The following is a 23,646-nucleotide window of genomic DNA, read 5'->3' as shown; positions in this document are numbered from 1 at the left end:
CATTCAATTAATTCAAAAAATATTAATATATTTATTTATGTTTATACTTGAGTTGTTCATTATCCTATCTTTTTTGTTAGTGTTGAAAATATATATTTAAAATTTCCCAACTTTTGTTTTTTTCCAAAAGTACTTCAATATCACTACATTGACAACCTTTGAGTTTTATTATTTATTATATATATATTAAACAAACGACTATGTTATAGTATATTATTATAATTTAATGCCACAATTTCCCTTCAAAAGGTTAATATTTAAAATTGTTTTTTTTTCTCCCCTTGCTGACAACGTTGTCAATTTAAAGAATCAGTTATAAAACAAAGATACATATAGAATAGAGATAGATAGATAGATAGAGATGGGTGACTATAATGATGATTATGGGTATTCTCAAGTATCGGTAACATCGTTACCAAAGATTGTATCAAGAAAGAAACCTGCTACTACTCTAGATTCATCTTCGACAACTCCATCTATTTCAAAGTCTATTGCTTCATCTCCTTCTTTATCAACCTATAATACTACAACCTATAATAATAACAACAACAACAACAACAACAACAACAAAAAGATTGATAGTACTACAACGACAACTACAACTACAACTTCAACTACACCTACATCTATATCAACAACTTCATCTGCACTTTCAACACCATCGATTGAACCAACAAAACTATCTCTAACAACAACAACAACAACAACACATATTATTCAAGAAATTGAAGATGATGACGAAGACGAAAATAACAATAACAAAAACAATACATCGATTGATAAACTTAAAGTATTTAATGTGGATGATGATGATGTTATTGATGTAAAAGATGAGGAAGAAGAAGAACTAAAACCAATACTACTACCAATGGAAGAACAAGATGATATTACATGGGATCCATGGGAGACTGGTAGTTCAAATAATCTAGATAAATTCCTAGAGACTAGAATCAAAAAGTCATTTGCCAACAAGAACAATCTAGCACCAAGAGATCATCAATGGAAGACTATTCGAGACGTTGTCAAAGATTTGGCATATCCAAAACACATTGATTCATTCCAAGGCAAACGATATAATTATTTAATTCAACATGCTGCTGGTTCTGGTAAAAGTATTACCATTGCAACACTTGTTTATTGTCTTTATAAATTAGAAGTAAGAAAGAGGAGGAGAAAATATAAAAAAGAGAGATATAATTAAATATACAAGTATTAATCTTAATCTTTTTTTATTTTATTTCTATTTAGATTAATAATAAATTAAAATTTGATACAATTGTAATTATGAATGATAGAAGTCAATTGGATGCACAATTGGGAGATGTGATTGTAAAGTTTTTAGAGGCCAATGGAGTAACCAATTATTGTCGACCCAAATCATCCAAACAACTTCAATCAGAGATATCGTATGGCAAGAGAAGAATCGTTATTACGACTATGCAAAAGTTTGCTCAATTGTTGCCCAACAAGAATGGCAACGCAGATTTTTCATTCAAGACCAATTCAGTGGCCATTATATCCGATGAGGCTCATCGTTCTCATGGCAAGAGCACCACTGAAAAATTACACGAGTTTTTGGTTGGCAAGACTAGACAAACCAGTCAAATCACCTATTTCAGTTTTACTTGTACTCCCACTCCCCAATGTTTGGAAATGTTTGGTGTATCTTCAAATGGTAGAGATAAAAAACCTTTCTATACTTATTCAATGGAAGATGCTTTAAAAGATAAATTAGTAAGAGATAAGAAATATAAAATAGATAGAGTAGTAATAGTATAGAAACTAATTTATCATTATCTTTCTATTTTTAGATTTTAGATGTAATTGAAAATTTTAATTCATTTCAAATTAAATCAGATTATGGTTTAAGTCATTTATATGATGGAAAGTATTGGGATGAAGATTATTATGATGATGATGATGATAGTACTTTTACAATGCAAGATGTTCCTCAACAAACAGATGATAAGGTATGTCTCGATAAAACATAAAAAAAGTGATATATATATATATATATTGATTAACCATTTTTACTTTTTTTAGAGATCAATTCAAGAAAAATGTATTTATATATTAAATCATTTTATTGAAACTAAAAAGAAATATGATACCGGTTTATTAAAAGCAAGAGGAATGATTGTATGTTCAGGTAGAAAGAATCTACTAGACTATAAAAAGATTATAGATGAGATTGTATCCAAATTGCCACCAACAGAACAATTTGATACGATTGCAGCATTTTCACCATTTGTTATCGATGGTAAAACCATTCTAGAGTCTGATTCTTCAGTCAATGGAAAATATGCTTCCTATGGTTCCGATAAACATAGAGGCATCGTCAAAGCTTTACAAGATGATAAACATAGTAGAATTAGATTATTAATTGTTGCCGATAAATTACAAACTGGTTTTGATGAACCAAGTGTAAGTTATAATAGAAAAATAGAAAAAAATATTTAATCAATCAATCAATTATTCTAATATTTAATTTAATTTTCTTTTTTTAAGTTATGTATGATGTATGTTGATAAAAAGATTAGTGGAGCAAATGTAGTACAAACATTGAGTCGTTTATCACGTATATCAAAAGATAAAAAGACAACAAGTATTATTGATTTTGTAAACAATGAAAAAGAGGTTAGACAAATCTTTAAAATCTATCAAAACACAACAACACTTAGATCACTAACTGGTGATTCAGAGCTCGTTTCAAAGTTGTATTCGACGGCATCTACTCTTAAAAGAGCGTATGCCAAGGAACGTAATATGACTGTTTTTGCAAGATCCATGTTGTACCATCAAAAGCAAGGTGACACGGAATACAACGAGCTAGAGTATGATCTAGAGGAATTTATCGACTGTTATGAACAATTACTTCAATTGGGAACCGATGTAAAGAAACTTCAACTACCAATTGAATATGATATCCTTAAAACTTTACAAAAAACAATTCATACTTTAAAAGATCAAAATTTAAAAAAGGAAAGAGAAAAAGCTGTCAAGTATGAAAGATAAAAAAACAAAAAGATAAAAAGAAAGAATAGAATCATCAAAATATATATTAATATTAATTTTTTGTTTATTTTAATTTATTTTTTAGAAAACTTGTTATAAAGATTAGAATGGATTATTTAACAGATAAAGAATCAAATTCATCACTTGAATCATCTTCAAGTGTAGATTATGATGCAGAGTTTGCAGCTCAACTTTGGGCAGGAAAGAAAAAGGAAGAGTCGCCCGAGGAGAAAAAGGAAAAGGAGGTTGCAAGATTAAAAGAATTGACTAGAAAGTTGGAACAGGAACATCAAGAACAACAAAAATCAAGATTCTCATTTTCATCTGGTGGTAGTCAGAGTAGATATAAACCTTTGGGTAGTGGTGATAGTAATAATAATAATAATGGTAGTGCACCAAACTTGGGTAGAAATATTTTTGGTAGTGGAATGAGACCAAAATCAGCTCTTTTTTCAAATTCAACAAGTACCTCTTCTACAACAACATCAACAACACCAACCACTTCTGGTAAAGCAGCCCCTGCCAAAAGAAAAGAAAGTGTTTGGGCGTTGGCAAAAAAGTCAAGTCTTGGTAAAAGACCTGTTGGTGAAAATAATGATGACAACAACAACAACAACAACAATATAAAACCAACTATGCATGGTCCAAGTCCACAACCACTAAAGAGACAATATTATTAATTAATTTCATATATATACAAAACAAATTAATTTATTTTGGTTTCAATCAACAAAAAAAAAAAATTGTGATTGGATTAAATTTCCTAAATCATAAACATACATAATATAATATAATATAAAATTGATTTTCAACCAAAATAAATAAATAAATAATAATCTTTTACTCTCTTTTATAAATATATACAATTCTATCCAGTATTTCTTCATCACCATTCACTCAAATCAATTACCTTAATTAGTAAACAATCAAATCTTCTTTTAAAATAAAGTAAACTAAATAAATATCTCTAAAAAAATTGATCATGATTTTATAATATACATTATTATTATTTGTTATTATTTATTAAATTAGTTGGTTGGAGGTTCTAATAATAATTTACCTTTAGATTTTCTACTTTCAAGGAGAATATGAGCTTCGCCGGCTTGTGAGAGTGGGAGTACAGTTTTGGAGGTGAGTTTGAGTCTGCCTTGACTGACCCATTTGAAGATTTCGGTGCATCTAGATTGCATGGATCCAGGTTCACGGAGGTAGTCGGCGAGTGTTGGACGGGTGACAAAGAGTGATCCGTTGGCACTGAGCATCAATGGATCGATGGGTGGAACGGGTCCAGAGGCATTACCGACCAAACAGAGATAACCAAGTGGACGGAGTGACTTTAGACTTTGTTGCCAAGTGGCTTGTCCGACACCGTCATAGACAACGTCGACACCCTTGCCGTCGTTGGCTAGCTTCTTGACCTGCTCGCTAAAGTCTGGTGTCGAGCTGTAGTTGATGACGTGGTCGGCACCCAATGCCAACACCAACTCTTCCTTTTCCTTGGACGATACGGTTGTAATGACACGTGCACCAATAATCTTGGCCATCTGGATAAGTACTTGGCCGAGACCACCAGCACCTGCGTGAATAAGACATGTGTGGTTGGCGGCGAGTGCAAAGGTCGATCTCACCAAATAGTGGCCCGTCAAACCTTGCAGAGTGAATGCAGCAGCTGTCTGAGCATCCAACGATGCATCGATATGGTGACACACTGCGATTGGCACGGCAGTGTATTGAGCATAAGAGCCCGGTGAAAAATAGGTGACTCTATCACCAATCTGGAGTGTTTTGATCGATGCTCCAACTTGCACCACTGTACCAGCACCCTCGCGTCCGAGTGTTGATGGTAATGGTAGAGTGTACAATCCAGTACGATGATAAGTATCAATGAAATTAATACCAATCGATTCATTCTTTACCAATACTTCATTGTCCTTGATCGTTGGTAAATTGACATCTTCATATTGTAATACATCTGCTCCTCCCGTACGATGTATTCTGACTGCTTTCATTTGATTTGGTAAAGTAAAAGTAGTAGTAGTAGTAGACATCTTTCTAGAAATATAATTTAAAATTGATTTGTTATTAAAAGAAAAAGATGATGATGAAGAAGATGAAGATGAAGATGAAGTAAAAGAAGTATAAATTGATTTAGGTTGTTGTGATATGATAGTTGATCTAATGAATCTATTTATCATCTATCTTTCTAAAACTATCTATGTCTATCTATGTCTTTTACAAAAAAAAAAAGTGTATTACACACAAAGCTGAAGTCAAGTCGTTCGAGAATGAGTATTCTAGATTTTTGATGGAATGTAAATAATTAATATAAAATGTTTTATTTTTTTTTGTTTGTTTGTATTTGATCAATCTCATGATTCAATGTAGTTTAATTTGAGACATTCAAATTAAATAAAAGATTGATGTTTGATGATGATGTTGATGTATTGTCTTGGCTTATTGTTGTTGACAATTTTGAGCATTGATACCAGCTGGCATGCCATGACCACCACCACGTTCAAAATCATCGTCATAACCACCTGAATGGTGTTGTGGATCTTTACTTGGAGTAAATCTCTTTTCCAAAGTAACCGATTTACAATCAGATTTACTGGTTGTTGGTGCAGGTGTTTTGGGTAGGATAGCTTCTAATTTGGTTATTTGGTCAGCTGTCAAGACTGGATATTCAATTTCAAATTGAACAATCAAATTACCATAATGACCTTCTTGACGTAGAATAGGCATACCTTCACCCATAATAGCTCTTTGGTCACCTGTTTTGGGAGGATCTGATTTTGACAAGTTGACCCATAGCTTCTTTCCAGATAGATGTGGAATAACAAAACTATTTCCAGACAGCGCATCCATTAATTTAATCTTCTTTTCCATTACCAAATCATTTCCAATTCTTTTGAATATTGCATGTGGTTTTTCTCTAATTGTCATTATTACGTCTCCTGGTGGTCCTCCAGGCTAAAATTAATTTTAGAAAAAAAAAATAAAAAATAATAGAAAAATCAAAAAGATAATTAATATTTTATATTTTTTACATTTCCTTGTTTGTTAATATACTTACACATTCAGAACCTTCACCATTTAATACAATTCTTTGACCATCTCTCATACCCTTTTCAACTTGAATTTGAACAATCTTTTGGCCAACCGTAACTCCCTTGCCTTTACATTTTGGACATTTGTCTTCTTCCTTGAGAGTACTTCCAGTTCCATGACATTGAGGACATGCTTGTTGCATTTGAGTAATCATATGACCTTGTTGTTTTGTTACCAATACAACCTTTGCACCTTTACATTTTGTACATATTGAATTTAATCCTGGTTTATTTGCTCCTGTACTATAAATTTTAAATAAATAATAAATCAAAATATTAATAATTATTTTTTCTTTTTTTTTTCTTTTTTCTTTTTTTTTCTTCTTTATATTTACCCATTACAAGTTGTACAAACAATATCTCTATTAATAGATAATTTTACAAGTTTTCCATTATATAATTCTTCGAGAGTACGTTTCATTTCATGATGGATATCGGCACCTTTAACCGATCTACTTCTCTTTCCACCATATCTATGAGCGAATCCAGAGAAACCACCAAACCCACCAAAATCAGCATCTTCATCTGACATGCCAGAGAAACCTCCCATATTGAAAAATTGTGAGAAAATATCATCGGCTGTATGACTTTGGAATCCTCCCTCCTTGAGACCATCCTTTCCATAGTCATCATACATCTTTCTCTTTTCTGGATCTCCAATTGCATCATATGCTTCACTAATCTCTTTAAACTAAAAATATAAAGTATAAATATAAATATTCGCCTTTCTTTTGTATTATCTATATTTACCTTTTCTTCAGCAGTTTTATCACCTTGATTTTTATCTGGATGGTATTTAATTGCCATCTTTCTATAGGCTTTCTTTATTTCATCTTGAGTACTTCCAGGGTCGACCCCTAATCTGTCATAATAATCTCTTTCCTAGATTAGTATTTAATATTAATATATTATTATTAGTTGATATAAATACTTATTATTATTTCTATTTTTTTTTTACATTTTCTCTACATACTTTGACCATTTTTGGTTTCTTACTATCTTCAGCTGGTATTTTTTAATTTATTTTGTTATTTAATAAATAAAAGAAAAAGGGATTGCTTTAAATAGTACTAGTATTTAAACAACCTTTTCTTTATTTATCTTTTTAAAAGTTGAAAACTGGTTGGAATATTATTTAGTATTAATATTATTATTTTAATATATAAATACAATAATATGTCTGTATATATCTATTATAATATTTATAATTATTATTATTTAGGGGGTGAGAGAAAGGGAGAGTTTTTATAATAATAAAAAATTAAATAAAAAATAAAATACTCAAGTATAAAGGAGGGATGTGTGGAGGATCCAGATTCATATTTAACGAAATTTCCAAATTTTTTCAATACTTTACCATTTTGGTGGGAGTTTTCACCTTTGAATCTATGAGTATTTTTTCACAACTCTCAAATTTTAAAATCCACCCAACGAAATATCATTCATCAACACCCATCTTAACTTGAGATATATCATTCATTCATTCGTTCATATATATATCCCTATTTTGGATCTAGATAGATCTGTTGAACATCATCCGGCTATCTCATCATTTTGATCTTATACACAAATTAAATTTACCTGCCTCCCTTCCTGGAAATTTAAAAATTTATTTATACCATGGTATTATTATTTCTATTTAGTTGGTTGTCCTGCTTCACGACAACATACTCTGAGACAATGAATGATTTATTATTTATTTATTTTACTATTATTATTATTTTTATTATTTACAAATTAAATGATTTTAGTGGTCATTTCAAGTAAAATTTGATAAACAAAAAAATAAAATTAAATGTTTGTGTGTGTTCGATGTGAACTCACGCACTCAGAGACTGATGGGTTTAGTGTTATTGAAAAAAGACTTGCAGACTACTTGTTTGTTTGATTATACATAGATAGAGAAAGAGAGACAGAACTATATAATATTATATATATAACAACAGTATAATCATCATCATATATAGATATCTTTTTAAACAAAAAGAAGAAAAAGAAGGAAGAAGTTTGTAGATAGATAAGTGTCAATCAAAATATTAATGTATAATTACAACAAAGACAACTATTAGTTAGTTAGTTGTGCAATATTTATATATATAATCAAAAAGAGAGAAAGAAGAAAAGAGAGATTCAAGTTCACTTAAAGACTTTGGGTCAAATTACCTTTTTGAAAGAAAATGAATGTATTAAAAAAGGTGATGGGAAACCATCAGAGTAAATCACACAAGATTGGACCGTATAATTTACATGTAATCAAGCAAATTGCTGAAGGTATGATGTTCATTTATCATATTATTTAGTCTTCACATAAATATTAGAGTTCTTGTCTTTGTTTACCATTTTCATTATTATTATTATTATTATTATAGGTGGTTTTTCATATGTATATTTAGTTAAAGACTCACACACATCTAAACACTTTGCATTAAAGAGAATCATGGTTCGTGATAACGATGGTTTGGCTGAAGTTAAACATGAAATTGATATTAATGTAAGAATATTGAAATGACGATGTTATAAATACAAATATTAATTATTAATTTATTCCTTTTTAGAAAAAACTAAATCACAAGAATATAGTAAAGTTTTTGGATTATCATCATTCAAAATCATCAAATGAAATATTTATATTAATGGAATATTGTTCTGGTAAGTGATGTTATAAATATATATTTAATATATATATTTATTAACATTTCTTTTCTTTTTTCTTTTTTCTTTTTAGGAGGACATTTAGTAGATTTAATGATGAAAAGACAAAACAATCGATTTAGTGAACAAGAGATATTGGCAATATTTTCAGATATTTGTGAATCGGTTGCGCATATGCATTCGGTACAACCATTGATCATTCATCGAGATTTAAAGGTAGAGAATGTTTTGTTGGATGAAGAGACGGGACTGTACAAACTATGTGATTTTGGTAGTGCAACAGAGGAAATTGTCAATCTCAAAAACAAGTCAGAGATGCAGAGAGCAGAGGACGATATAGCACGTCACACAACTGTACAATACCGGTCGCCTGAAATGATTGATTTGTATCGATCCAACGTCATCAACGAAAAGGTCGATATATGGGCACTGGGTTGTCTGCTCTACAAACTACTATTCTACACGACACCATTCGAAGAGGCTGGATCCCTCGGTATTCTCAACGGAAACTATACCATCCCACCCTCTCCCTACTCTTCCGATATTATCAATCTCATACGATTCATGTTACACCCCGATGTTGATCAACGACCAGATATATACTATGTAACCAACACCACTATGAGAATGAGAGGAATGAATCCACTCTATCCTGGAAGAGGGTCACAATACATCAACTCTTTTACATCTGATCCTTATTTATCACCACCTCAAGTTCAACAAATACAACAACAACAGCAGCAGTCTTCATTATCAACGTCAAGAGAAGAAGCTCACAAGAAATCATTATCTCAACCATTACAACATCAAAAACCTTTGCCATCAGTACCGTCGTCATCGACCAAACCACTACCAGCTCATCCACAACAACATCAATCACCAATTGATATGTCTGCATTTAATGATTTTGAATTATCTGGTAGTCAATTTAATGAAGAAGAGGTATCACCACATATGCGTAGACGATCACCAAATAATCAAAATCAACAACAACAACAACAAATGTTTAGTAGTGCTGCCAACAAGAGACGTGCCAATATTAACAAAAATACTCCAAATGTTACACCAGTTCAACAAGTAAATGGTGGAAAAGTAGATCAATTCAATTTAGATGGTTCAGCAGTACAAACCAATTATGAATCAGCTCCTCCAATTGTAATTGATGATATGACAAATTTAATCATCATATTGACAAATCCAAGTGATCCTACAATTGATTCTGAATCTTTTTCAAGTATGAAAAAAAAAACAAAAAAAATGATTAATTGATACATTTTTTTAACTTTTTATTTTCTTTCTATTAGAATTAAAAATATATTCAACCTATCCAAAAGGAATAATGCAAGAAATTGTAAAAAGACCTCTAAGAGAACCAGTTGTTTGTTTAAAATCTTTAATTGTAGTCCATAAATTATTAATTGAAGGTCAACAACCTTTTAAAATGGATGCATTTGATAATAGAGATTTATTTCATAATTTACATCTTGGTTGGTTAAAACAAAAAGAAAAATGTAACTAAAAAAAAATAATAATATATTATCTAATCCTTTGCTATATTAACTTTTCTTTCTCTTTTTTTCTCTTTTTTCTTTTAGTTTCATTAATTAGTGAATATTTATCACAATATTCATTATTGACACATAAATTGGTATTATTTCATCAAAAGAATTATTTTATTGAAGGAGGATTTCCATTTGATGAAACAAGATGGGGTAGTCCAGATTCATTAGATTCTTCGCATCCAATCAGTATTACTACAGTGGCATCATTATTGTCAGTTCTCGAACAAGTTTTCCATTCACAAAATTCCGTTTCCGATTTGGTGATGAATACCAATGCCTCGGCATCGATGCCATTGCCATTGATCACGCAAAGCGTATCACTTCTCAACACACAATCCTATGCCATCTATTGTTTTGTCAATGGGTGTCTCAACGTACTCACCAGAATATCGGCACAGGACAGTTGTGCCGATGTGTTGCCAAGTCTCATCACACGATTCCACTCGTCTCACCAAATGTTGCGTGAAAACTACCACAAACTGAGCTCACTCCCTCCATTTGCCTCTGAAATCTTTTTCCCAACACTTCAAAAGTCGCCACCCATCTTTAACCTCACCACCACAACAGGCAGTGGTAACAACACCCAACCCTCATCACTCAACTCGAGTGGATCTCATCCACATGTCCTCAGACGAAGTGGAAGTACCAATAATCCATTTGATACGGGAAGCAATGAACCCTCTTTTAATCCATTTGACGATAACTTTGGAGCCAATCCATCCACTCCAATAGTATCACCAAGAGTTTCAGCCAATAATATTCCTCCCACTTTTGTTCCCAATAATGTAAATAATAATAATAATAATAATAATAATAATAATGGTAACAATAATAATCCTGGAACTGCACCACATTCTCCAGTCATGTCAAAGAGAAATGTACCATTGGTTCGTGGATTCCCTCACTCTGCATCACTCGATGACGCCCGTCTATATACACTTATTCTCACGCCATCACCATCTCCTCCACTGTCGCCATCATTTAGTAATCGTATGGCCTATAACCAACAACTTCAACATCATCAACAAATTGCAGCTCAACAATTACCACCAATATCTTCTCAACATCATCAACAACAACAACAGCAACAACAACAACAACAACAACAACAATTACCACCATTACCATCTCAACAACAACAACAACAATTACCAACTCAACAATTTGAACAATTATCAATTCATAATAATAATAATAAGCAACAACAACAAAATACTTCATTTTTACAAGCACCACCTATAACATTATCCAATTCAATGGGAACACATCAACAACTTGGTTATTCCAACTCTGGAGGACAAAACACACCAAATATATTAAATTCCAGTACTAATAGTGCCAGTAGTAGTAACAATCCATTTGATCAACAATCTCCAATGTACCAACATCCAATCAAGAATCAGGCAGGTAATTTAATGCCACCACCAGCCAATAGAGGACCAGGATCACTTTCATCGTCTACCATGGGCATGGTGGCACCAAACTCTCGTGGCGATACTAGAGGACACAGACGTTCACAGAGTAGTACGACAGATGAAATCAGACGTAGAAATATGCTTCAACAACAATTGGAACAAAACAGAGATTTTGTAAACTATCAACGACAACAAATTAGAATGAATCAAGTTAATGATTTGGCTTCTCCAAATAATAATAATAATAATAATAATATTAATAATAGTAATAACATACCAACCACCTCCTCTAGTACAGTTACGCTTGGTGGTCATACCAATAACATTATACAACCTCCACAAAAACCAATAACTTTTATAGACGAGGAAGAGGATGACTTTGATGATTTTGATGAAAGTGTTGGATCTTCATTATTAAAATAATCAAAAATATATAAAAATAAAATATAATAAATAAATCATTATTTTTTTTTGTACGATATAATATTAATGACATTTATACAATTATTTATTATTCCTTTTTTTTAAAATACTCTAGTACTTTTTGTTTAAAACTAGGAATTTTAAGGATATCTTCTGTATCATTGCACAGATAGAAATTGTCAGACAAAAAACATACACACTCTGAGAGGAGAGTATCTGCACCATAGAGATCTGATATTTTGACAAAATTGAATACATTGTCAACAGTCAGGTGAGAGATGATGGTACGTTCACAAAGTTGCTTTAAACGGGTCAACATGAATCGATTGGCAGCAAAAAGAAGATTCATCAGGTCATCCAAACCCATTGCACCAATATCGATATTGTCTGTATAGAGAAATTCCATCACCAATAAAAATGTTGTATGAGTGATCGATTCCATTTTAACCTTGGATTGAGAGCTTTCCAAAAGTGGTGTTTCAAACATTGCTTTGAAATAGTCTGATCTGGCACAAAGAATACCTTTCCATGCATAAATCAATTTGTCTTCAACTACAAACGTTACATCATGATAACCTTGATTATTAACCAAATATTTTAATTCTCTTCCTAAACGACTATCTACACATTTTGGTATAATACTATCAATATCTCTTGTTTGTAATTGTTTTACTAAAAATTAAAAATAAATAAATAAATAAAATTAATTAGTATAATGTTTTATCTATTTCTTTTTTTTCTTTTTTTTTTTTTACATTTCTTTGATAAAAGTTTCATTAAACTTCTAGTATATTTATAAACATCAACATCATATTGTAAAAGTAAAATAATACAATAAATGTCAGATGTTTTGAGAGCATCTGCCAATGGAGAAGTGGTACATTCCAATGAAGTATTTGGATTGAAAAGGTTAACGTTGGCACCTTTTGAAACTAAAAGTTCGACAAGAGGAGGATTACCGTTGATGATTGCTCGGTGAAGGGGTGATCGACCCTTTGAATCAAATTGATTGAGCAATTCTTGAGCATGTGACGGGTTATTGTCTAATAACAATTGAACGATTGTATGTTCATTAGAGGTGATGGCAATGTGGAGAGCATTTTCATTTTGTTTGGTGGATACTCTAGGATCCGCTCCCTTTTCCAACAGTTTTTTGACAAAATACAATCTACCCTTTATAATGGCTATATGTAGAGGTGTATAACCATTTGAATCTTTTGCATTTAATTGAAGTGGTGAAATTGAAATTTGACCTTCATCAATTGAATTGGTTGATATAGTTGTTGTTGTTGTTGTTGTTGCTGTGGTAGTGGTTGGTGTTGTATTACTTGAAGAAGCGTTTGAAGAGAGAAGAGTAGAAGAAGAGGTAGATTCAAAGATATTATTGCTATTATTGGTAGGACTTGATATTTGTTGCATATGATTCATGGTTGAATCTTCAGAGTCGTCTCCACTACTTTCATTTTCACCAAATGCCTGTATATGGTCATGTCCTTCGGATTGAATATCATTAATCTCTGTCATATCTTGCTCACTACTAACTGCAACATCATCAATAACACAAGCATTATTTTCAATTACTTGTTTAATACTAATTCCAGTATTGGTATTGTTATTATTACTAAAATTATTATTATTATTGATTTGTTGGGGTTGTTGGGGTTGAGATTCAATACCATATTTTAACAACATTGAAAATAGTTTTGATTCACCCATACAAACGGCCCAATGTAATGATGATCTAGAACTCTTGTCAGACATGTTAATCTCTGCTCCATTCTTTATCAAACTTTCAAAACACCATAGTCTATGAACTCTAACGGCAAGAGAGAGTGGAGAAACACGCAACAGGTTTTTTGCATTGATATAGGCACCATACTTTATCAATAGTTTTGATAGTTCGAGATGACCATTCATCACTGCCTTGTGCAAAGGACCATATCCCTCTAAATCCCGACAATTTACATCTGCCATTCCAGTTGTCAACATAATCTCTGCTCCCTGTACATCTCCATTATAAGAACACCAATCCAATGGTGTTCTACCTCTTGTTTCTGTTACATTTGGATTGGCTCCTCCCAATAATAATAATCTCATATAATCATGAGCTCCTTTATATGCAAACCAATGTAATAATGTTAATCCTCTATCTGGTTGATTTTCCTAAAATAAATAAATAAAAAGAAAATATTAATATTAAAATAAATCAAAGTAGTACATTGATGATTATTTGATTTGATTTGATTTGTTTACCCTTAATTTTTTTGGTTTTGAATAATCATTTACAATATCCATTTGTAATTCTATAAGCATTGAATCATCATCATAATTGATAAATCCAGAAGTTTCATCATTTAATAATTGTAATTTCATAAATTGAGGAAATCCCCAATCTTCAATTTGATGTTTAAACTTTTTACCTTCAACTAAATAAAAAAATAAAGGTTAAATTCGTGTCTTTTGTTAGTTTTTGTTTTTTGTTTTCTTTTACCTTGTCTAGTTGTTTTTTGACCAGTAATTTGATTGATAATTGAGAATTTAAAATTTACAAGATAATACCAATCGGGTGATAAGTTTTTCAATGTTTCACTATCGGCAACCTTTAGATAGATTGATAGATAGTTGTTTCCATTCTTTCCTTTTGGATAGACTGCAATCATCCATCTACAATTACCAACTTTAAAAGGTTGACTAGTAGCCCTGTCCTTGAGTGTTGAAACCTTTTGAAGTTTCCAAGTGTAGGTCATTGAATTATCCTCTTCTATATAGATGGGAGGAATAACCTCTATCCTAAAGTCAACGACCAAAGTGTCGTTTAATAGATACCCTGATTTCTTGTTACTAGTAAGTACATCTTTTTTTAGAATTTGTGAGAATCCAAGATCGGTATGATGTTTATGGAATCTATGAGCTGTTACATCTCTTGCAGTTTTCTTATTTTTAGAATCTCCACCATTATTTATGCTATTATTACCATCTTTATTTGATGATGATGACGATGTAATTGATAAAGTTGATGTTGTAGATGTACTACTACTACTACCATATCCATTTCCACCAAATCCATTTCCATTTGAATTATTATTATGACTATGATTATTATTATTATTATTATTATTATTATTTACATTATTATTATTATTACCACCAACACTACTACTACTACTACCACTTGAACCAATTGTACCAATAGTTTTCAATTCATTTTGATTATTAATGGTAAATGAAAAATGAACAACATGACTCCACCCGTCAGGTAAAGAATCATGATTTGCAACCTCCAAGTAAAGTGATAGATTCTCATCGGTTTTAGATCCCTTTGGATAGGCTACCAACTTCCAACTATACCCAGATACTTGAAATGTATTACTATATATTTTCCTATCTTTAATCTTTGAAAAGTTTTCAATCCTCCATACATATGATCCTGTTCCATCTAAATAAATATTAATTTAAATAATCAATATTAATATTCATTCTATTGACTATATTAATTTGATTTGATTTACATACTATTAATTGAATAAGATAAAGGTACACCAGGATTATGAGGTAATCTTTCATTTACATCTGAACCATAATGTAAGAGTATCTTTACACACTCTTTCCAATTATTCAGAGCTGCGTACATGATTGCAGTGTAACCTTCATTGTTTTTGGCATGTACCAATGGTGTAGCCATGTTGATGTTGGATGACATTGCCCATTTCAATATAGCTTCTACACACTCGGAATGTCCAAACATGGCAGCCTTGTGTAGACAAGTGTCTCCCTTTTCATCTCTCTTTTCTGCCTTTTTGATGTCTTTTCTGAGTAGCTTGGTCACCTGCTCCACATTGCCTTTTCTCGATGCATCGATAATCTTACTACTCGATCCACCAACAATCAATGATGATGGACTTATAGATGATAATGATAATGATGATCCTGTTGATGATAATGTTGATGTTACACTTGATATAACTCCTGTATTATTTGATTGTGACATTTGTACTATATATATATATATATATATATATATAAATATATAAATATTTAAACTAAACTACTATATACAAAAAAAAAATCTAAATTACAATAATTTATATATATATATAATATAGTAGTACTACAGTACAATATATATTTCTATCTCTTTCTCTCTTTCTTTAAAATACAAATCAAAATTGTGTTTTTTTTTAAAAAATATACTAATAATACACTGTGATTGTAAGATTGGTGATATCGATCATCCCCATCTATATATATGAAAGTTGGGATGTGATACAATATTACTTGATTCTGTTGTTGTTATAAAAATTGAAAAAAAGGAATAGAGATGGATTACTAATGTTCAACAACACTTTTTCTTATCCTCCTGCAGAGACAACAACGGAACTGTTGACCCAATTTCATTTATATTTATTTTTATTTTCTCTCCTGAAATTAAAATAAGGTCCCTACTCTTGTGGAGATCGATCGTAATCTAGATTCTGAAGCTCCCAATCCCTATCTATCTCTATATCTCTCTCTCTTTGTCAATGTTCTTTATAGTTGATCGTTACAAGAGAAAGAAGGGAACTTGATTGTCCCAATAGAATCAACAAGTATCCTTGCTTGGAATGGTATAGTATATTGTGGTTGATTACTTTTCCTTTGTTGTTGTTGTTGTTGATGTATTTAGTTGTTTATAGTCTGATGTATAATATTCATTCTCTAATTCTGCCAATCCACGAGATACGTCATCTGAGAGATCCTTGATTCTCTTTGTCGTACGATCATTCATCTTTTTATAGACTTCATTCTGAACTCTAACCTCTTCCATCATGTTTGAGAAATCATTTAATATAATGTTTTGTTTCAACTCTTCAATGATTCTTAATAATCCTTCTGCTGAATTTAACTTAAGAGACAATTAAAAATTAGATTACTATTATATATAGTATATACTAGTATATACTTTCTTTTTATATTTTACTTACAATACTAGTAGTATTTGTTTCCATTTGAAATACTTCAGATACATTTTGAGGAGAATCATTGATCTTACTGATCTTTATGATTTCGTGAAAGCTGTCCAACATTTGATTGGTCTTTGTTTCTATTTGTTTTTGAAAGTATTGTTGGTCTCGATAGAGTGTCTCCCCTCTTGCTATGGTTGACACTCCCGATCCACCACCACCTCCACCTCCACCTATTGGTTGTGATCTTGAATTCATTCTTGAGATATATATATATATATATATATATCGTTATATATATATAACTATTATAGAGTATAGTTGTTTGACCACCGATCTATTTACACTACCACCACTACTGCTACCTACTACAATACTACTAGTATCTCTATGTCATTAATGTCGACCGTCGTCGTCGTCGTTCCTTTTGACAAGAGGTATCGAAAGATCTATATAATCTATAAGGGTAGGTATAACTACAAATTTGCGTGTGTGCGTGTGATTTGTGTAAGAATTCGATTATAATCAAGCAAAAGAGACGATCAATGCATCTTCACACCCAAGAATTTTTTAATTTAAATTAAATTTTCATCACAAGTTTTTGGGTGAACGAGGAGGAGGGATGGTTGCAGTCTCCGACGGGGATGGTTTGCATTGGTCGGGCTGAAGAGTTATAACAAATAATTCATTCATTCATTACCATCATCGTCATCAAAATCGTTGTTTTGTATTTTTTTTGTACTCTTATCACTTTTTATTGTATCTTTTATACATATTAAATATACTTATATATACGCACACTATCTTTAAAGATGTTTAAATATTTGATAAGTAACCCAACTACTAAAACTATCAACTATTCATTTAGATACATTAGTTCTACTGTCTCAAAGGTATAAATATATCATATCTCATATCTATATCTATTTATAAATGTGCTAAGAGTTGATTTCAATTAATATTCTTTAGGGACCAAAAGGATTCAAGACGGGAACTACAGCATGTGGACTTAAAAAGAATGGTAATAGTGATATTTGTGTAATCTACTCTGAAAGTGCTTGTAACGTTGCCGCTGTATTCACAGAGAACAAGGTAAAGGCTGCTCCAGTACTCCTCAGTAAATCGTTGTTGGACACTTATAGAAACACTGGTTTCCAATCACTCATCATCAATAGTGGTGGTGCCAATGCTTGCACTGGTGACCAAGGTATGACCAATGCTAAAACAATGTCAAATCTAACTTCATCTACATTAAAGGTTAAACAACCAAGTTTTGTTATGGTATGTAAAGGAAGAAGAAGAAAAAGAAGAAGAAGAAGAAGTATAAAACACAAACAACCATTAAATCATTATATTATTATTATTTAGTCAACTGGTATTATTGGACAACAATTAGATATGAACAAAGTTGAAAAGGGTATTAAAGAAGCTATTACTAAATTAAATCCAAATGATTGGTTATCTGTATGTGTTTGATTGATCAATATAATAATATTGATATATATTAATTATTAATTTGTTTGTTTACTTTTGTTTTGTAGGCAGCCAAAGCAATTATGACAACTGATAAAGTACCAAAATTATCACAAAAGATTATCAAGTTGTCCGATGGAAAGGAAGCAAATATAGTTGGTATTTGTAAGGGTGCCGGTATGATTCATCCAAATATGGCTACTATGCTTTGTACAGTCTGTACAGATGCAGCTGTTGGTGAAGATGTATTAAATCAAATCTTGAAACATTCAGTTCACTATTCTTTTAATTCTATCAATGTTGATGGTGATATGAGGTAAAAACATTCAATCAATCATTTGATTAATCATCTCTATTTATTTACCATTTCCATTTTCTTTCCTCTTTATAGTACAAATGATACAGTTGTATTAGTATCAAATGGACAAGCTGATAATAAGTTGATCAATTCTAATAGTAGCGAAGATTTTAACAAGTTGCAAGAAGCTATTAGATCGGTGATGACTGAATTGTGTCAGATGATTGTACGTGATGCAGAGGGTGCATCCAAGTTTGTTAGTATTAATGTGGTTGGTGCTGATACTGAAGTCAATGCCAAGACCATTGCAGACACCATCTCGAGATCATCGCTTGTCAAGACTGCACTCTATGGTGCCGATGCCAATTGGGGTCGTGTTTTGGCAGCCGTTGGATACAGTGGTGTCAATATCGATCCACTCAAGGTGTCAATGTGGTTCTCTATTGGCGACGGCAAGGATATCGGAATTGGAAAAAAGAATGACCAAAAGGTATGCATGCAATTCCTCGAGAATGGTCAACCACTCGAAAAAGACGAAAAGAGAGCCGCTGCCATCCTAGAGCACGGTGACGTATCGATCATTGTCGATCTTGGTATGGGCAAACAACATGCCACCATGTGGACTTGTGATTTAACTGAAGAATATGTTAGAGCCAATTCTCATTATAGAACTTAAAAGAGATCTCTAACCCTCTATCTCCACCCCTTTTAAAAAAAATATTAATAATGATGTTTAAATACAACCAACAAAAATATAAACAATACAATAATACAAACAATACTGTAAACAACAACAACAATAATAATAATAATCATCAACAAAACAAATAAATAATACTCCATAATGTTATGTATGATGTGATAATTATGGAATTATTTATATTCCCATGGGAGCTCTCAACTTATTCTCTTCCTTGTTCCAATGACATTTCTGAATCATTAGGGTTTACAAACATAAAGGTTGATCACCTCTGCTTGTGGGGAAAGGTCCGATCAAAGTTTAAAAATTAAATTTTAATTCAACACCAAAAAATATCTTAGGAGAAGTGATCCCTCCCTGCTCCTTATTTTTCATTACATTGTCGGAAATTTTTTGGTGTTGAATTAAAATTTAATTTTTAAACTTTTAATCGGACCTTTCCCCACAAGCAGAGGTGATCAACCTTTATGTTTGTAAACCCTCATCTTACTTTTACAACATTTATATTTGATATCAAAGAAAGAGATAGATAGGAAGAAATGTATATGTATAAATCATTCATTTTTTTATTGTCTAGTTTACTAGTAGTAGCAGTATTGGTATCACAAACTGTATTAGGACAGATTCCATATAATCCATCGGGTATTTATATAGGATTAAGTGATTTATTGATTCGTGATGTTGGATCACAAGTATGTATATATCTATATATATATAGATAGATAGATAGATAGATAGATAGATAGATAGATAGATAGATTTAGTACTAGTTTGTATTTAACAATTTTACCTATATTTCTTTTTTTTTTTTTTAGATAACAACAGAAGTACAAAATACATTCAACTCTTATGCAATTCCATCACAATCTGGGTCAAGTAGTAGTGCTGATTATACTTTTTCAAACTTTCAACAAAGTTTAGCATTGGATGAATTCTTTTTGATTCAAGGTACTACAGACACTGCATTTGAGTTGGGTTGGCAAAACATTGGATTCAATGTAAAGTGGAACTATCATATCTGTGCAAAGACTATCTTTAATCCTTGTGAAGATGGTTGGATCCAAGTATACACCAACAGTAATAGTTCTGATCCAATCGTACTCGGTACTTCATTTACCTTTGACTATACAACCCAACAAGTCTCATTCCAAGCTATCAACACTACCATGCTCTTTAACCAAGGTACCATCTCCATCTTTGTTCAATGTACCAACTCTATTTGTGTCATTCCAGTTGATGATATTGCTAGTATGGTTGCTAATGAATTTATTCCAACTGTTACTGAAGGTGTAACTGTAAGTCAAACAAAAAGTAAACAAACAATCAATCAACAAATATTAACTATTTCTATCTATTTCTATTTCTCTTTGTTGTTTAGAATGAATTAAATAGTTATGCATCAAAGATTGAAGCAATGTGGGTAGATCCACAATATAAACTTGATTTCTCGGTCAATGGAAATGATTTCTATCTTGATTTGACTGGAAGTATTATTGAATCGAGTAATCGTTCTGTTATGACTCCAACCATGACCATTCAATTTGCTGGCACATCCCAAGTCTCCACATCATCGGGTACCGTAAACACCTACCCAGTTCAACCAACCGATGTGCCAGACAGATCACTTCTCGAAAACTTTGACACTGATATGGCATTCACCCTAACCCCTTACATTTTTGAATCACTTGCCTATTTACCATTTGAATCTATTTTCCCTATAACTCTTTCTCGTATGTACAATAGAGAAAAGATGAAAAAAAGAAATGAAAAAGATACTTACTTTTAATTTTATTTTAGCATCAGAAGTACCATCATCAAGTCCAGTACAATTAAATACATCTGATTCATTCTTTTCACAAGTTGCACCAGGTCTATCGGCTTATCCAAATCTAGGTCTACAAGTTACATTGACTGCAGGATCATCACTTCCAAGTGCATCGATCAATAGTTCCGGTGTTACGCTATCCAACATCCAATTTATTGGACAATTTGATATTCTAGCGTCGAGTGGACCAATCGATGCATTCACCGTCGAATTTATAGTAGCGATTGATCTCAAAAGTAATGCTACCGTTGGAGACATCCCTAACCAAATTCTACTTGCTACCACGTTGGTAGGTCTCTCCCCAGCTGCTCTGGTAACCAACACCAATATCGGTACAGTCGATGAAACTGGTTTCGTTCAACTCTTGCAAATGCTACAAGGTGTCATCGTCATCCCAACCTTTACCGTTACTGCCCCACCAGCCATGGAGTTTTACATGCTCAATGTTTACTATGATACTGATGTTCTCCAAATTCAAGCCGATTTGAATTGGGTCTAAAAAAATAAAGAAAGAAAAAGAAGGGAGACTTCTTCTTGGGTCTAAAAGTTCCAAAGTCGTTTCATAAACACACAAACACAACACAAACCAATCAATCATCTAGGTACCTTGCAATTGATGAAAAGGGAGGGAGGATGAGGAAGCAGCTAAGCTAGATGTTTGATGTAAATTTAATAAAGAAAAAAGGAAGAGAACAACTATTCTATAGAACATAATATCCATAGTTTTGATTGCAATAGGTCGTCAAACTACTAAGATCATGTGATCTCTTTTGGTCTAAACAAGATTGACTCGTCATTTTTTAAAGATTCAAGAAATGTGAGACAACGAGTCAAGATTTGATCAGATTCTTCGATTCGTCTTGACGAGAGTTTTCGACTTTGTGAACCTACACACACGGAGATACACATCATCGTTCAATTCTATTGGCCCATCCATATTGACCGAACGAAAACCCCCATTGCCACCTAGCATGGCTTCTCTTTAGAAGGCTGCCTCACTTGAACACAAAGCCACTAAAACCAAGAAGGGTATTGATTGAATGAATCGAAGGTTGTTTATAATTATAGTTTTAGATGATTGTGTTGTGATTGCCTCTTTAGTCGTCAACCGAGTGTGTGTGGAAATAGGGGGCTAAAAAAGGGGCTGTGGCCTCGATAGTCGTTAAAACCATCCATCATCGCATAATTCAGTGAAACCATCTCTATATATTTTTAAAAAAAATAATTATTATTATTGATTTTCATTTTTTATCCGCTGCTCATAGCAACATTGAAACAGATCGAAGATATTTGGGTAAAAACGAAAACAAAACCCAGCAGTTTGTCGTTTTTGTTTTGTTTTATCATCCATCTACTCTAGTACTATCTCCAAACCAACTTGTTGTAAAAGTAGTTTAAGTTTATCCGCCTACCTCCTGCTCACAGTACCATTCCATACACATCTCATCATAGTCAAACCAAAAAGTCATTCAGGCACTTTTTTTTTTTAAACTGTTTCTCCCTATCTTTGTTGTAGCAGTCGTCGGCCCTCTCCCTTTTGTCCAAACGTAAGTACCTACTACTATCGACTCGACACTACACCTGTCTCGTCGAGACAGAGACAGATTTGTAACAAAGCAAGGGAAAAGTGTGGGAACACCAACCAGACCACCAACCCAACCATCCATTCATTGGCGATCACAACACAAAAATAAACTAGTTTCTTAAAACAGCTGACACCCTCTCTGACCAGACAAAGACTAAGAGAAATATCTCATCTTTCTTTTTTCTGCTCTTGCTATCATCTTCTTTCTTTAAACCCATCTCCTCATTTCATCAAAAACAATACAACAACACCAACAACAAGATTTATTTATTTATTATTTATTTATTAACTGTAATATAGATTTATTTATTTATTATTTATTTTAGTTTCAATCAATCAACCCCAGGCAGCAGATCAAATATAATAACAAACATTTTGATCAGCAAACACAACAAAATCAACTAACACAATCATCAACACATAGTATTATTATTATTATTAGTAACAGTAGTAACAGTAGTATTAGTATTAGTATACGAATAGTTTCAGAGAAAAGAATTTTGACATATTTGGTAAGAAGAAAACGAATGAAATCACGGGTCACACAGGAACCACTCGATTTAGACATGTGACACATCCATCTATCTTTTTTTGTTGTGTTGTTTGTTGTCCAAAAAAAAAAAGGGATCAAGACAAAGTGCCAATTATCTG

The 23,646-nt window shown here is 32.0% G+C and overlaps 7 protein-coding genes across 7 annotated transcripts; 4 read left to right on the top strand and 3 right to left on the bottom strand.

Moving 5' to 3' along the window:
• Positions 1-361: 361 nt before the first annotated feature.
• On the top strand, positions 362-3,695 carry DFA_08295 (helicase domain-containing protein; the record flags this gene model as incomplete). Its single annotated transcript, XM_004355733.1, has 6 exons — positions 362-1,156; positions 1,249-1,734; positions 1,812-1,970; positions 2,044-2,424; positions 2,509-3,002; positions 3,101-3,695. The coding sequence occupies 6 exons, from the start codon at positions 362-364 to the stop codon at positions 3,693-3,695; spliced, it is 2,910 nt and encodes a 969-aa protein (XP_004355786.1).
• Positions 3,696-4,043: 348 nt separating this feature from the next.
• DFA_08294 (putative quinone oxidoreductase) lies at positions 4,044-5,210 on the bottom strand (the record flags this gene model as incomplete). Its single annotated transcript, XM_004355732.1, has 1 exon — positions 4,044-5,210. The coding sequence occupies one exon, from the start codon at positions 5,208-5,210 to the stop codon at positions 4,044-4,046; it is 1,167 nt and encodes a 388-aa protein (XP_004355785.1).
• A 259-nt stretch (positions 5,211-5,469) lies between these two features.
• Positions 5,470-7,104, bottom strand: DFA_08293 (heat shock protein DnaJ family protein; the record flags this gene model as incomplete). Its single annotated transcript, XM_004355731.1, has 5 exons — positions 5,470-5,985; positions 6,089-6,365; positions 6,458-6,813; positions 6,873-7,004; positions 7,096-7,104. 5 exons carry the CDS (start codon positions 7,102-7,104, stop codon positions 5,470-5,472), a joined length of 1,290 nt encoding a protein of 429 aa, XP_004355784.1.
• A 759-nt stretch (positions 7,105-7,863) lies between these two features.
• Positions 7,864-12,174, top strand: DFA_08292 (putative protein serine/threonine kinase; the record flags this gene model as incomplete). Its single annotated transcript, XM_004355730.1, has 7 exons — positions 7,864-7,885; positions 8,231-8,305; positions 8,492-8,613; positions 8,678-8,771; positions 8,848-10,008; positions 10,079-10,285; positions 10,370-12,174. The coding sequence occupies 7 exons, from the start codon at positions 7,864-7,866 to the stop codon at positions 12,172-12,174; spliced, it is 3,486 nt and encodes a 1,161-aa protein (XP_004355783.1).
• Positions 12,175-12,262: 88 nt separating this feature from the next.
• On the bottom strand, positions 12,263-17,372 carry DFA_08291 (uncharacterized protein; the record flags this gene model as incomplete). The annotated part of the gene is made up of 9 exons (XM_004355729.1): positions 12,263-12,268; positions 12,371-12,846; positions 12,930-14,337; positions 14,461-14,600; positions 14,666-15,610; positions 15,688-16,167; positions 16,292-16,320; positions 16,803-17,056; positions 17,136-17,372. The coding sequence occupies 9 exons, from the start codon at positions 17,370-17,372 to the stop codon at positions 12,263-12,265; spliced, it is 3,975 nt and encodes a 1,324-aa protein (XP_004355782.1).
• Positions 17,373-17,926: 554 nt separating this feature from the next.
• On the top strand, positions 17,927-19,561 carry argJ (amino-acid N-acetyltransferase; the record flags this gene model as incomplete). The annotated part of the gene is made up of 5 exons (XM_004355728.1): positions 17,927-18,007; positions 18,084-18,395; positions 18,483-18,578; positions 18,656-18,903; positions 18,979-19,561. The coding sequence occupies 5 exons, from the start codon at positions 17,927-17,929 to the stop codon at positions 19,559-19,561; spliced, it is 1,320 nt and encodes a 439-aa protein (XP_004355781.1).
• Positions 19,562-19,752: 191 nt separating this feature from the next.
• Positions 19,753-23,478, top strand: DFA_08289 (uncharacterized protein; the record flags this gene model as incomplete). The annotated part of the gene is given in 10 exon segments (XM_004355727.1): positions 19,753-19,862; positions 20,163-20,277; positions 20,401-20,880; positions 20,964-21,315; positions 21,383-21,903; positions 22,397-22,439; positions 22,479-22,524; positions 22,927-22,957; positions 23,322-23,418; positions 23,438-23,478. The coding sequence occupies 10 exon segments, from the start codon at positions 19,753-19,755 to the stop codon at positions 23,476-23,478; spliced, it is 1,836 nt and encodes a 611-aa protein (XP_004355780.1).
• Positions 23,479-23,646: the final 168 nt, after the last annotated feature.

The sequence above is a fragment of the Cavenderia fasciculata genome, assembly GCF_000203815.1.
Source record: "Cavenderia fasciculata unplaced genomic scaffold Scf_ET2XIPL01COFD4-5, whole genome shotgun sequence".
Classification (NCBI taxonomy): Eukaryota; Evosea; class Eumycetozoa; order Acytosteliales; family Cavenderiaceae; genus Cavenderia; species Cavenderia fasciculata.
The sequence above is the reverse complement of the archived record's forward strand: the minus strand, read 5'-3'. Positions and strand labels throughout refer to the sequence as shown.